Here is a 15,651-nt window from a genome sequence, read left to right as displayed (position 1 = left end):
TTAAGTTAATATATGCATTTTTCAATTGTTTGTAAGAGAAATAAGTTGTAACACCAACCCCTAAAGAGTAAGTAGCTTTTAAAATTTGCAGTTTTGAGTGTGTTTATGCTTCTGATCAATTTGATCCCGATTTAACGATTTCCTTGACTTAACAAATAAAATGTTCAGTTCCTTCTGCTTCCTTACATCAGGGTTCGACTGTATATATACATTTCAGAGCCAAAAATAACCTTTTTGGATATGTGTGTGGTATACACACATTATTAAAAAAAACTGTTATTATGAGACAATAATTTTTGCAGTTCCTCAGTTATTATTCAACACATCATAGCATTTATTCTCATCTATTTTCAGAAACATTTCAAGAAAAAGATCTGCTAAAAACTGGAAAAACCATATTCACGTTGGACGAGGTGAGATTCCATTGCATGTTAGAATTTTTGTTATAAGCGAGATGTATTGAATGATGTTTGCTTTTTGTGTACTGTGACCTCTGAAGTTAAGGTATGGTATTTTACGTTATGTCGAGTTTATTTGCAATACAGAGTAATTGATAATTTCACTGTATGAGTGAAATTTTGAACTGTTTCTTAAAATTTATATTTAAAGAAAACAAAAACTCTCTATGCCATACATGCTCAACCCATGGCCTTGTGACCTTAAACCAAATTTTGTAAAAATGAACTAAATGACGCATATACACACTGGAGTGACTGCAGTGCACAGTTCCCACATCACTTAAGTGATCCACAGTATGCTTACAGATCACTCAAGAGGTCAGTGGTGTAGTTCAGTTCCTCATTCCTTAAATTCCCTGCAGCCCATTTCCAGATAACTTAACCCTTTGAAGGGCAGACATTTTCCCAAAACCCATAGAAAACAATGTAAACGGGGAGTCCACTATGGGTAACTGGAAAGGGTGAAGGGACCTGGGCATATTTACATATCACTCAAGTGATCTATGATATGCTTACAGATCATTCAAGTGGCCCACGGCAAATATCCAAATCACTTAAGAGCCAAGCATGGTACTTTGCTCAAGAAAAACGGTCCTAAATAAATAAATAAATACACACATACACGCACACACACACACATACACACACACATATATATATACATATATAAGGATTTCGAATTTCTCTTATTTTTTTTCATGTTAAAAGAAGTAGCGTAATGAAATCAGAAAATTTTGTGTCACCCTTAGACTCCAATTTAGCAACCACATTTAGAAAACTTTAGGTGCCAATACCAATTTTCTAATCCTGGTATTTGTTCTGGTATGTGACCTGGGATTTGTCCAGTCCAAAGAGAAGTCCAGTTCAGAGAGAAGTTTGCAATCACAAACCCATGAAGTGGCCTGTGTACCCCTAAAGGATGAGCATCCCTGCTCTATGGCATGCAGGGGTGTTGGAAGTGTTTCACACCTGTGGATGCTCATCTTGAGCTTTATATAGTAAATTTCGATTTCTGAATCAATTTTGGGAGGGTGCTCAGACCGTGGGTGCTGAAGAACCACCAGCAGCACCCCTGGTTCTGATGCCCCAGACATCACGATAAGTATTTTAGTGCAAATCACACACATTTTTGAGTCAACGTGTTGATTTTTAAAAAAAATTTTATTTTTAGAACTGCGTCACAGACTTTTTACGCACACCATATTTTTAAAGTGAAATCCATTAAACTGAGTATAAATAATTTTGTTTCCATGATTCTAACTGCTTCCGATTGTCATTGTAATCCTCTTGAACAAATAAATTCTATCAAATATCTCGGTGTTTATATGTTGACTCTAACCTTAAATGGAATTTTCTCATATCACAAAACTTCACAGCAAACTTCATTATTTGTTGTACAAATTGTTTTACCTCAAATTTTATGTCAATTCCTCCTTCCTTTCAGTTTTTTACTACTCATTTTTTCACTCTCTCAACTACTCTATGGTTTAATCACCTGGGGCAGTGACTACATTACTAACTTCTATCCTTTGATCACTTTGCACAAAATAATACTTACACCGATAACTAACGATTATATATATATATCTACAACTTTTCCATTCTCTAAATATATAATCACTTTGACATCTCTATTTCTTCAAATCATTACATATTTTATTTTAAAAAAACAACATTCTTTACCTCTGAACACCTTTCATTCTTCTGCAAGAATCATCTCCACCTATTTACTCCCTAGAATCTATAAAACAATTGGTAAGAAACATTTTTCATATCTTGTCCCTTAAATTCTATAACTCTTTGCCTAATCATCTCCTTAACAATAAAAATGCTATCTGTTTTCAATAAATTAAATTGAAGTTTTTTTTTTAGAATAAATTTCCCTCTCCTATAACTTCCTTCTTTCTCCCTTACATCATTTGGACCTACTTTACACTAAAATGAACTTTTCCCCCCTACAATCGGAATATTATCACCACATGCCTGTGGCCACAATGACCTATCAATTTGTACTGTATTTAGTTGTTGTTTTTTTTTTTTTTGTTTCTTTTCTGTTCACATGTGTTAATTTTTTTATCATTTTATTTATTTATTTATATGCTTACATGATTCATACCAAATTGTAATTTGTGATTGCCAGTAAAGGCCATCTGGCTTCTTGGTAATTCCCCCCCCCCCCTTTTCTCTGTATTCCACATTTCTCACTAATAAAGTATTGTTGTTGTATTACTAAAACAAAAAAAAAAAAAAAAAAAAAAAAATCACAAAGATATAACAATATAAAACACTTTTATAGTTAGTCGATGTAAATTTGATTCTAATGCATTTTCATTTGTTTTGATTTCAGTGGGTGGAAAAGACCATGTACAGTTAAGCATTCGCCAGGGAATTTTAAGATTATTTGCATGTGGACAATACATTTTTTTTACTTATCACATGATTTTTATTTCATCGCTTTTAGTTTCTTCCCTCTCCTTATTGTCTGTCAGTATTAAATGATTGCCAAAGTGTCCTATAAAGGTTTTTCGAACTTAATTGCATTTCGAAAGAGTGTTTTGAATTTTCCGTCTTTCTATAGAAATACATGAGAGATTAAATTATATAGATCTTGAAAAAGTATATTTATACACATAACATATATCATTTATAAAAGGGTAAATTTTCATACCAACATTCCTACATCATATCAATCTCTATTTTCCATAATTCGATAGTTTATCTGATATTGTAAGTGTCCTTAACTATACGTATTTAAATATCTGCAAGATATGCCTTCTCTTTTTCAAAAAGCCTTCTAAGAGGAAAAATTAAAATATCAATTTCATCACTATCATTATATGAAAAAAAATTGTATCATATCTTAAAAAATAATTCTAGCGATTATATGTTATACATTGTTGAATGTTGTAGAGCATTTTTTAAATAAAATATTTACTGTTTGAAAAAAATAATTTATTTCATTGCACTTATACATTCTTTTTTTCAATATAAATCAATATATATAGACAGTCATCTCTCATTAATGTGACTTCCTTATTTAAGTGAAATAATCAGGGAGATGTGAAATGTGTCATCAGCAGATTTGATGAGTATACAGGGGTTTTCAAAACTCACGCCATATATGTTAGGGTGCGATAGAACACAACTAGATGAACACAAATCACCATACAAGCATGGAGCTCAAGTGGTTGAGTGCTAGAAAGCAATACAGGCTGTGTCATGAAATGATGAGGAACAAGATAGACAGAAACAGAATGACAGGATACCGATGAATTTAATAAAAATGTTCTATTCAACAACTTCCAATTACAAAGAGACATCACATGAACTGCTCAAAATTGCTGCAGGCTTTACGCAGTCAGTGTAGTGGCAGCATTAATCAGACTTACAAAAAGAAATTATTAATGGCTGTTAGGCTAAGGGAGGCAGCATTTCAGAAACTGTGCAGATTGTTAACTGTTCATGTGCTGCTATGGGCGAGAATAGGAATAGCAAAATAATGCCATAAAGAATAAGCGTGTCATTTATTTACTGTATTTCCCTATCTTCTAAATTCCCCAGACTTAAACCCGATTGAGCATCTATGGTACTGCCTCAATCAGGTTTTTCACCCAAAGACCAGTGTTTCCCGAAGTGGGCGATGAAATGGTAGAGAGGGCGATAGAAGCTACGAATATAACAGCAATCCTATGGGTTCGCTTGAGTTGGAGGGGAGGGCGATGGGAGAAAAAAATTTCTGATGGGGGCAATGGAAAAAAAAGTTTGAGAACTGTGTTATAGACTCTTTACTGAGCACTTTTCAGCAGCTGTTACCTGCGCTGCAGTCAGCATGGCTATTGGTGGTGGGCCGAAGTCAGTTTTCTGCAGTTTCACAACTTCACAAGCATGATTACGACCCAGTCCGCTATTTGAAAATGTCTCTCCGTAGAAAGCAGGCACAGCTTCAATACAATACATGTATATATAACACGAAAATGCAGGCATTTACATTTTCACTTCAAAATATGGAATACGGATGGCAGCACCAGTATAATACACGGCTGTGCATGGGTTGTGCAGCGGTAAGATGCTAGTCTATCACCATGAAGGAGGCTGCTGTTTGGTATACCAGTTTGATCCCGAGAAAGCATATACATAACAAGTTTTTTCCCAACCAAACCTAAGTCAACTATAGATACATGGCATCTTCATTTCCAAATTGACTCAATCGGTAGTAAAATGCTGTATGGCGACATGACCGCAGTTGGTGTGTGGTAAAGTAGTAGTATAACACATGAAACAAACATAACTCTGACAGCATAAACATATTAGAGCCACTCAGAACACGCATTCTGGCATGGATAAATTAATTAGAAATCTTGCAAAAGAATGCTTATGAGGTACATGTATGGTTAAGTAGTAATAATCAGCATGGTTCCATATCTTCTGTGACCACCTTTTGAATCCTTCTCAGCCCATGCAACCACTGTCTGGGCTGAACATTGTGGTTACTCTGGATATTTACTGGTGGTCCCATTAATGTGAGTCAACTGTGTCATCAATTATCATTCAATAATAAGTTTCAAGAAAAAAATTAAGTACAGTAAAACCTCTCTTAACGGACACACCTCAGATGCACTCACCCGCTCTTTTAAGGCCAAATAATAATCTCCCCTTGTATAATAAAAGTATGTATTTCAAACTGATTAATGGTCACCCTCTTTTACAGATAATGTTTTTGTCCCGTCGATGTCTACAAAAGAGAGGTTTTACTACATATTATCAGGCTTCAACCTAGCTATTTCCCAGAGGGTGTGTCTGTGTCAGGGTGTTATAAGATTATTCATAATTAGAGGACAGCATGTCATAATAATTTAGGATGCTGCCAAAGTACTTCAAGATTGGAGAAACCTACTGCAAGCAGTGCTGTCTTGACACATGGGCATGACCCGCGGGAACCTCGAGTGTCACTGGGACCTCTCTGGGATCTACAGGGTTCCCATAAATTTGTAAACAGTTGAAAAATTCATAAAAATTGAAGGAATTGGTATATTGGAATGAAATTATTATTAGTTATTCTCACTGAGGGGGATTTTTTTTGGTACAGAAAAAAAAATAGTTCCAATTTTTATCGATAGTGGGTGCTGCAAACAAAGCAAATCACTGGAAATATGCAAATCAGAGTCCAATAAAATACAGGGCGTACGATCAACAGCTCATTTCTAAATTTTCTTGTCAGTGGCGCTCACATAAGGTTTTCATTGTGATGTTAACATTGGTGGATAAAGCACTATTGGTAAAATTGTTTTGCCTCAGCTGAAACTTCACAAACGTTTCGGACACAGATTGAAGAAATGTTCAGGTCCAATCACCCTATTTGCTTTCATGTAGCACCCTTTATCGAAAAAAATTTAAAATAATTGTTTTTTCTGCACTGAAAAAAAAATCCCCCTTTCGAGGAAAATAATATTTTCACAAACTACATTAAAATATATCATTTCATTCAATTTTTTGCAAATTTTTAAACAATTTACAAATTTGTGAGATACCCTGTAGTTGCGCTTTTCAAGGATACGATGTAGAGATGATTTTTTTGGATGAAAAATTGAAAATTTCATCGGGCTCTCGCCATCAAGGCGGGTGCATCAACAGAACAAAACAGAAGCACTAATAATTTCCATCCTTGGAGTGTGTGTGTGTACTATGAATTGATTCTTAACATTAATATCCAATTAATTTGATTTGGGAATGTTAAAATTTGGAAACATAATTAAAAAAATCCTCAATTTCAGTTTAAAATTCACAGACTATTATATATTGAAAACAGCCAATTTCATCTGTTCATCATTGTATTTGGAAGCCGGTCTTTAATGGGTCATCTTTCTCGAGAAAAAAATCATGTTCTCCAGTATAGAAAGCGGTACCAGATACCTCTACCACAACAGCATCAAATTCACCGCATTTCGTTTCTTCAACAACTTTACCGGTGAAACCTATTTTTGTTATACCAAGGAATTCTTTTTCCTCGTTGAGTTGGACATATTTTTTCTTGAATTGGATGGCCATACGAGCTGTAACTCCTGATCCCGTCGGAGAACGATCAACCTTCAATGATTCAAAAAAATAAGAATTAAAAATAAAATAAAATTTCCTAAGATGTTCTCTTTCTCACAGAAAAGTAAACAAGTGTAGTAACAGAAAAGTAAAAGTGCACACTAAAACTGAATACAAAACATATATACAGATAAACTGAGTAAAATTGTAAACGGTAGAAAAAACATTCCATTTTCTCAAACATTATGATACATAGATTTTTGTGGTTTCACAGTTTTTTTGTCATAATCAAGTGATACAAGAACGATTATGATGCTAATATTTCATGACGTAGGATTTATTTTCATGATGGAATGGTCTGAAACAGAACCAGATGTAGATATTGGAGATACAACAGAGTCCTGATAATCCTATATAAATGGAACAGACCACAGATTATTGAAAACTCAGATTATTCTAAAATAACAGGAAACACCTTTATTGGGGGGAGGGAGGGGGTCCCCCGTATTCATTTAATGGGTAAATATAAATAGTAAAAGATTATGAAAGTAGAAGGTCCATTCTCTGGCAAAAGGGTTAATTAAACAGTCAGATTCTTTTGAATGAGATATAATTGTCCCAACTTGTTTTATTTGGATCTACATATTAGTACTCATTCCTACCAGCTTTTAATTCAATGGTTGAATGCTTTACAACAGTGGTTCTTGAAGTTTTGCCACTCAGGGCTCCTGAAATAGAATAAAAAAGAACCACTTCATAGCATACATCGATATCTACAGCTCACTGTGACACCCCTAACAAGCCTAGAAGCAGAAAAGCACATTTTGAGAAACACTACTTTACAGATTATGGCTATCAACAGGGGCCGTCTTAAGAGCATCATGGGCCTAGGGCCAAGTGGTTTTTCTGAGGCCCTACCTGGTAAATTCTAGAAAATTTCAACCGCATCTCATTTTTGTGAGACCCCCCCCCCTTTCTTGAGGCCCGGGTGGGCCCATGCATTAAGATGGCACTGGCTATCAAACTATGTCCTATTGAAAGGTAGGCTGACTGGTGCTCTAGCCCTGGAACCTGATATGAATTGTATTATTTGCTTGAATGTCTTCTTTAACATTATGATTTTAATGTAGCAAAAGATTATGACTGTGAAAAGTTTTGGTCGGGGTACACAGAAGACATGCTTCAAACTGAAACTACTCACAAGAAAAGGAGATAAAATGACACAGAAATCGTTCTCACTGAAAAACAGTTTTGAGAAGGAATTTCAAAAAGTTTCAGCACCAAATTATATAGAACCTTAAAATTCTGAGACTCTCCTCTATATGATCATCAGTTCAAAGGTGGCCCACACATAGCAAATGTTGGGGGGGGGGCGGGGGAGGTCTCATGCCCTCCAAGTTTTAATCAAGAATTTAATGTTTTAAAAATATTTTTGTGGACAAAATCTCAAAAGAAAATATGTTTTAATGCTATTTTAATCAATTTCTGTTAATCTAAATGCTTTTTGAAGGTTGACAACCCAAAATTTTTTCTAGAAGAAATTTATTTTGTTCCCCCTCTCTCCTAAAGGCAGATGCTGCGTAATGCTTCTATCTGAACCACCCCTGTTAGTTCCAGCGTCAATGCATCAGTTGTGTTACTTTTTAGTAGCAACATCTCCATAAAAAGCTCCACTGAAGGCAATATTCACTTCTACTGTTCCAAATTTCTAGTCAAGTTTTAATCTTCTAAGTTTCTCAGGTCTGCCCCCCACCCCTCATTAAGCTAACCTATAGGGAGGGACGTTTAAAAGAATCAGTATTTTCGAAGGTATTCTACTTGGTTGTGGAGTACCCGCCTTTTAATATGCATACTATATTACTTTTATGAAATTATAATACCAAATCTCATTACCATGAGGTTGCCCCCCCCCCCAAGATGTCACTACCCATAAGATCATTGTATCTGTAACTTCTATTGCCCTCGGTCAGTTTCTGGGTCCCTATGAGGAATTATTGCTCAATTTTAGAGTATATGTCTCATAAACTCTAACCTTCTTACCTCTCTTTTGGCAAAAACACAGATATTTTCACTTGGCTGATCAGTCTCTGAATCTTTTCCGTCCGTTATGATTGTACCGTATATGAAAGCGAGATCAGAGTCCTTAGGATGATGCAATGGAATCTGGTGTTTTACTGCTTCTGAGGAAACAAAAGAAAATAAATTATCATCCAAAGCATGTTCGCAGAAAGTTCATTTAGAGCAGTGTTTTCCAAAGTGTCTGATGAAATGGTCCGGGGGCAATGGAACCTATGGATTTAACATAGGATCCTATGAGTGCACCTGAGTTGGGGAGGGCAATAAGGGAAAAAATTTCCAAAAAAGGGGGCAATGGAACAAAAAGTTTGGAAACTACGATTTAGAATGAAATGTAAGTTTGATTATATTTATTCATTTGCTCTTCACATTTAAAAATAACTTTAAAAAAAGTCTTGTTAGATCAATTTCTTTTGCACTTGGCATGGCTTATCTATTGCTGTGTGCAGAGCACACGAAATTTTACTGCACGTTAGAGGTAGCTATCTCCCCCAAAGCAGAATGTTTAGCACTGTTCTGCGACGAGCCCTCGGCTGACTGGAAATGTTCTGTGGTAAAAATCCCCATACATGTAATAGTGTTTTTTGCACTTTTTCTTAAAATTCTTCCGAACTGTTCTGCAGTAGCGCTAATTGTTCTGCGACGTACGTCACAGATTTTGGCACATTCTGCTTTGGGGGCTATCTGTAACCTGCAATATACAGGTTGTTTGCAAACTGTTTAGAAAAATTGGAGGGGTGATAGTACCATTCAAGATAAACAATATTTACAATGAAACTTATGGTTGCAATCCACTCAGAGTCAGAAAAGTGAAACAAACTAGATGTGGTGAAACTATGGCATGGCCACCATGCTCATCAGACCTAAATCTACTGGTGGATTTCTTCTTGTGTGGCCACATGAAAGCAATGGTGCATATGAAACCTGTAGACCAGAAGCGGCTTGAGTGATGTTGCAAGGGGTGCGATGCACCCAGACTGCGTGGCAGCTTAGGCTACCAATGATTATTATAACTTTCAAAAATTTACAATAGTAAAAATTCTTTCTTTCAAACTGAGCACAACTCCAGTGTATCACTATGGCCAATTTACTACCGATTGAGTTGTACTGGAAGTGTGAGTGTGCGTGTGTGTGCATCTAACAGTCTGAGTGCGTATGAAGTGTTGTGTGTGCTGCCATCTATATTTCAAATTCACATGATATCACACTATTGAGCCATACCCTGACAACAGAGATGTTGACAGTGCCATATTAAGGCATGGGGCCCACCCAGGCACGGTCCAGTGGTCTTAAGTGTAGGGGGGGGGGTGGTCTTATAAAAATGAGATCTGGTTAAAATTATTGAGAGAAAGCATGTAGATCAGTGGAAAAGTACTTTTAGCTAGATTGGGGCCTCTGAAAAATGATGCTCTTAAGACAGCCCTAGATGTTGAAAACATTTAAGGGAATAGACAGGGCCTGGAACCATACTACCATGAACAAGAATTTTCTCTGTTACAAGGGGGCAAGTGTACATTTTGGTGCCCCCTCCCAACCACTAATTTTTCTAGAACGGTCAAATAAAGGCAAAGAAAAAATTTGGCATCTAACTTGTTTGGTCTCTGGAGCACCAAAAAGATACCTTTGAAATGAGTTTCTTAATAAAAGTCAACCTGTTATATTTGCTATAAGTGAAAGTAATGATGTCTTATCAATGAGAGCTGTTACGTGGATTAAGTTACCCGGAATAATAAGAACAATAAAATAATCCTGTACCAAAGAACGAGACAGTTTCTTCAAAAGCAGGACGTTTTGCATGTTGAAAATGCAGCTTCGTACTAAAAAAAAAGAAATCGGGTTCATCCCACATTCCTCTAGGATAAATCCTTGTTAGCCTTCCAAAAGAGCCATCTTTAGGGGCGGCACACAAGTCTTTGCATCTGAGCACAAGAAAGCTCGAGCTGGTCCTGCTGTAGACTCTGCAGAAGATCTTGTTGTAAGAATCCTTGTCGCAGCCAGGTCCGCAACTAGATACTTATTCAGCCAGGTCAAAAGAATGCATTTTGGCACCCCCTTCCGTCCATTGCCCGGGGCACAAGACCCACCAGCCCCCACCCCCCAGTTGTGGCCCTGGTTGCAGCAGACAAGATCAACACAATACCAGGAGTCTATGAGACGAGATGCTGCACCAGCCCTTCATTCGCTCACATGAACTTAGCAATGACACCCTTGGACATCACTTTGAGCCTTTTGCTGATCTGCATGCAATTGTGCAATTTATAATTTTGTTGTCTTGTTTTCCCACTGCTGAAACTGCAACATGAACAATTTATGCTTTTCTGACACTCAGAGTGCCAGACCATAGGTTCCATTGTAAATATTGTTCTCTTTTGATGGGTACAATCACTCCTCCAATTTTTTGTAAACTGTTTACAAACATCCTGTGTATCTATCTCTAGTGCGCTACAATAGCAGCAATATTTTGTATATTTATATATCTTAGAAAATTATACTAACAAAGAAGAATATTTTTCCAATCATTCTAACCTGTTATTTGAGTAGCTGCTTCCACTAATTCCGGAATAGGGGTGAGTCTAACATTCATTGCCAGATCGGAATCAGCAACAACTGCATAAAAAGCTCCGCCAAAGGCAATATCAACCTCCACTGTTCCAAATTCCTTTGTTTTCACTTTCGCTCCTAAAATATATGTAATTAGAGAAAATTCATAAACTTCAAAAACACAAGAAACTATGCTGTGATTCCGCTGAAAACTCTTGCTACACGATGAGCTAGACTCAGGGCAGCAATGACAGAATACCACAAGAAAAAAAGCTAAAATATATGGTAAAAGTCAGCTTTACAAAAGTATGTGATAAATATAAATGCCACAACAGACAAAATGCTCACCGAGGTGGCTGAAAAAAGAGATGCCCATAAAAAAATATGGATGTTAAATATATATCTGAACTATATCAAAAATACAGCAACCCAATAAGAACAATAAAAATCCAATTAATAATGTATTAACTGTAAAGAAAATTTATGGTTGTCCTAAGTATGGATAGCTTCTCGATCTATTTCACTATGTGTATCGTATTACATTTAAAATTAGTTAATTTAATAGAGCATACTATATGAACGTATGAAAGATCGTCACCTATAGTAAAAAGAGATAGAGGAAACAATACACAGCTATCAGTTTCTATCAGAACAATGTATACTTTCGTAAATTAACATGAAAAAAAATCAAGAATTTTTTTTACTGTGTACAGCAAGCATGTGAAAAAATATATTCAAATACAAATGCCACAACTGGCAAAATGCCTAATGAGGTGGCTGAAAAAAGATGTCCATAGAAATGTGGATGCCAAATAATGTATAACCAAAATACAGCAACCCAATATAAAAGCATATATAACGAAAGAAAAAACGAATAATTAATACTATATAATACACTGCCCATAAAAAAAGACGACGGTTGTCTTAATTTTCAGTATAGATAGCTTCTTGATTTACCCCACTATGTCTAACGAACTACTTTTTAAACGTATCAATTGTGTTAGAATTTACAACCCCTTCCCCTGTAGGTAAGCTATTCCATTTATTCACAATCCTATCAGAGAAAAACTCCCTGTGACATTTCAACCTAGAATTGTCCCTTAACAATCAATACTACAGACCACTTTACCACTCACCAACTTCAGTCATATATCGCCATACGGTAATTTCCAGCCAGTGGAGTTAGGTGGGAATAGTGGAAGATGAGCATCTTACCACTGTGCCGCAACAACAATCAATACTGGTGTCCTCTTGTCAAAGCAACTGATTGATGGTGTATTAATAACTCTTAGTCCATCCTATACATCCCATTGAAAAGTTTAAAAAATTCAATCATATCCTCCCGAACCTGTACTCTTCCAATGTAAACATTTTCATAAAAATCAAGTCTTTCTTCATAGCTTAAGCCCTGTGTACCAATGAGAGCATGCTTAACTCTTCTCTGCATCTCCTTAACCAAGTCCATGCCCCTCTATAAGTATATCTCCAAATCCTTAAGGGATACTACAATCCAAGACGAACTACGTCCCAGAGAAGTAAAAGTACCACTTTAAGAGAACACGATGAGACCTTTTAGGGAATTTAACTGAACGTTCTGTATGCATTTTTAACCACTGCTGAACAATGTTGAGAAAACCTACGCTGATTGTCAATGAGAATTACCAAATCAGCAATCCTAGTTGCATCTAGACTAACACCACCATTTAACTGGTGAAATGTAGGTTGTTAGAACCAAAATGAGTGACCACGTACTTGTCAATGCTGAAAATGAAAGATTACTTTCCTATAGAGAGAAACAATGCCACTCTCCGCTGTTCATATGAAGTACGAAAGTCTGGATAACCAAGTTTTTTTGTTTATCAGAAAAGTTTGGAAAAAAATTCTGATTCAACTGAGGGGGGGGGGGGGTGCACTAGGGCCGTCTTAAGAGCGCCGTGGGCCCTGGGCCACATGATTTTTCGGAGACTACCAGGCAAAAGAAAAAGCACAACTATGTGTGCTCTTCAAAAATTTCATCTATCTCTTTTTGTGAGGACCCTCTTCTCTTGAGGTGCTCGGGTGGGGCCCTGTGTTAAGACAGCACTAGTTTCTCCCTCCAGAGTAATGCAAATTCTGTAATTTGTACGAACAGCGGAGAGTGATATCGTTTCTTTCTATATATCGCCATTGAGGGCTAACATCATAAGAGCTATTAGCTGAGCTCGGAGGCTGTCCATGCACAGTCCCGTTCATCATTCATACATAAGCTCTAAGGAAAGAAAATATCTGTCCTCTGTAGCTCAATGTTAGAGCACTTGCCCAGACAGTGAGAGGTTGGTGGTTCAATTCCCCCACAGAGGAATGTGAATTTTTTTTCCAAGCTTCATCTTCATATCTGCTTGGTTATACAGGCTTTCGTACTTCACATTACTTTCTTGCCTAACGTTATGTATTGTTACTTTCTGAACAACCCTTGCATTTCAATGTGGCCAGAGATCGATTATAAACTCCTTGAGTGGCCCACGGTTTCAAAAATATTTAGTAGAGATATTTTTAGGTGTACTACAGATTAAAGAAAATGTACCAAATCTAGACCTGCCATATACTTCTTCATGAAACATCTATTCAAAATGCCATGACGTAGTTGAAGAACGTTGTTGATTTTGATGTACGAAATTATTTTTTAAACTCTCATAATTATTTACACACAGCAGTGGTTTTTAACAAGAGATGGAAAATTTTGTTATCATATGAGTTATCGATCCCATGTATAATTATCATCCAAAGGGGGAAGAGCAGAAATTCAAATTAAGGTTCACTATGCGTGCAGCCTACTCAAGAACTACAGAGAGTGAGATTCGACAGCAAATATTCAATCATAGCCAATATCATAGAAATAGAATAAGAAATGCTTACCAATTTTATATACAAATGCTGGCACACTTTGGAATTTCACTCGTCCACTGAAACCAGCTTTATATTCAACATAAGCTTTGACTGGCCCGCAAGGACACTCAATGACAACTTGAGTTTCAGGACAAATCAGTTCCACAAACTTTTTATCGACTGCATATCTTCCCAATGCAATGGTAGCGTGACCGCACATTGTGCTGTATCCGTCGTTATTAATAAACAGAACACCAAGATCAGCGTCTACTGTGCATGGTTTAGTTATGATGGCTCCATACATATTAAAATGACCTCTCGGTTCGTTCATCAGAAATTTGCGGATGTAATCATAATGCTCCAGCGCATATTTCCTTTTCTCCAGGATGGTTGAACCTTTCAAATCAGGGTATCCAGCTTCTACAATGCGGACAGGTTCACCAGCTGTGTGCATATCACAGGTCTTGATCCGTAATTCCACACGATTTCTATTCAATACTTCCTGAATAAATATAAGAACATGCAATGAAATTTAGCCACCTTATATCGTTCATTTTTAGACAATGTCTTTGAAACTCGTATCCCACTGGAAGACCTATAAATTTGCATAATCTAACTCTTTAACTGTGCCTAATAGTTGGATACATACAATGTAACCTTACTACAACAATACTCAATGATAAATAAAAAGTATTAAATACATTAATATTTTTCCTTGGTCCGCAGAGTATCATAAAAAATTGAGGTTTCACTGTATTTCTTCCTCTGCCACAAGTGAAGAAATTTCCCTTCCTCAGCAGCAGTTTAGAATGTATATATTTTGTGAAAGATAGATGGCACTCAAACTAAGATGTTGCCAAAATCAGTGTTGTTCAACTGCTGCGCCGTAGGAATTTCCAAATAATTCATATAACCATTACATAATTTTAGATTTATTTTTAAATATTATACCATCTCTATATTGGTTTTTATTTCTCTCTCTTACAAGGAAAGTACATTCATCTCACCCAGAAATACCTAAAAACAAAAGAATTAGAGGCGGAGTTCAATTATTAAAGCACGAAAAATTATAAAAAATTACAATAGGTGGCTACTTATCACCTCTTGCATTCTTCGGCGATATCTATAAAATTTTCTTTTCACTCTCTAACTCCCCTTTTCATTTTCTGTTGAATACTGAGCAAGGAGAATAAAGAGAACAGAAGAGGGATGGGAGACAAAAAAAATTTTTTTTTAATTCAGTGCTTTCATGTGCATTACTTTCTTCCCCTTCCAACTTCCCTTTCCCATTCTTTCTTTTTGTGTATGCTGTACATGATTATGTGTTGCTTGAATGACGTCATTAACACTCTAAGGTTGTGGGATTTTTTTTTTGTCATTCTTGGCCTCTATTGGCGTTCAAAATATTAATACAGTAAAACCTGTCTTTAACAAAATATATATCAAGCGAAAACCTGTCTTTAGTGTAAAAAAAATCCTGATGACGTGATTTCAATGTCAAAATACACATTAAAAAACCTGGATTAAAAGGAACCTGTCTAACGTGGAAATGGAAAGGAAACTTTCACACAAACACTACGATTCTGTTCCATGTGTGTGACCAATATACCAGTACAAAATAATAGAGTTCCATCAAAATTTTTTATGCAATTCTTGCTTGTCAATGTGAGTTTTATTT

At 36.2% G+C, this 15,651-nt stretch overlaps 2 protein-coding genes across 11 annotated transcripts in view; one reads left to right on the top strand and one right to left on the bottom strand.

The window, feature by feature from the left end:
* LOC149088239 (calpain-B-like) overlaps nucleotides 1–3,402 on the top strand; it is a 63,070-nt gene extending 59,668 nt beyond the window's left edge. For 4 of the 8 annotated variants that reach the window (XM_089245663.1, XM_089245706.1, XM_089245714.1 and 1 more), the window contains exons 18-19: nucleotides 355–413; nucleotides 2,806–3,402. In XM_089245663.1, coding sequence (XP_089101789.1) covers nucleotides 355–413; nucleotides 2,806–2,832 — 86 coding nt within the window. In that variant the 3' untranslated portion in view covers nucleotides 2,833–3,402. The remainder of the gene's footprint in view (nucleotides 1–354; nucleotides 414–2,805) is intronic. The other 4 variants (XM_089245654.1, XM_089245680.1, XM_089245689.1 and 1 more) reach the window with 1 other exon arrangement.
* Nucleotides 3,389–15,651, bottom strand: part of LOC149088238 (trans-L-3-hydroxyproline dehydratase-like) — a 35,826-nt gene continuing 23,563 nt past the window's right edge. The window contains exons 1-5 of one of the 3 annotated variants that reach the window (XM_089245733.1): nucleotides 14,925–14,981; nucleotides 14,004–14,475; nucleotides 11,094–11,246; nucleotides 8,532–8,671; nucleotides 6,146–6,542 (exon numbers count right to left, since the gene is read on the bottom strand). In XM_089245733.1, the coding sequence (XP_089101859.1) occupies nucleotides 6,282–6,542; nucleotides 8,532–8,671; nucleotides 11,094–11,246; nucleotides 14,004–14,475; nucleotides 14,925–14,927 (1,029 nt within the window). In that variant the 5' untranslated portion in view covers nucleotides 14,928–14,981 and the 3' untranslated portion in view covers nucleotides 6,146–6,281. Of the gene's footprint in view, nucleotides 6,543–8,531; nucleotides 8,672–11,093; nucleotides 11,247–14,003; nucleotides 14,476–14,924; nucleotides 14,982–15,651 lie in introns of those variants that run through there. The other 2 variants (XM_089245727.1, XM_089245740.1) reach the window with 2 other exon arrangements.

Source organism: Pholcus phalangioides, unplaced genomic scaffold (assembly GCF_987345545.1).
Source record: "Pholcus phalangioides strain wild (caught in Gottingen) unplaced genomic scaffold, Ppha-v1.0 ptg000003l_1, whole genome shotgun sequence".
Classification (NCBI taxonomy): domain Eukaryota; kingdom Metazoa; phylum Arthropoda; class Arachnida; order Araneae; family Pholcidae; genus Pholcus; species Pholcus phalangioides.
The sequence above is the reverse complement of the archived record's forward strand: the minus strand, read 5'-3'. Positions and strand labels throughout refer to the sequence as shown.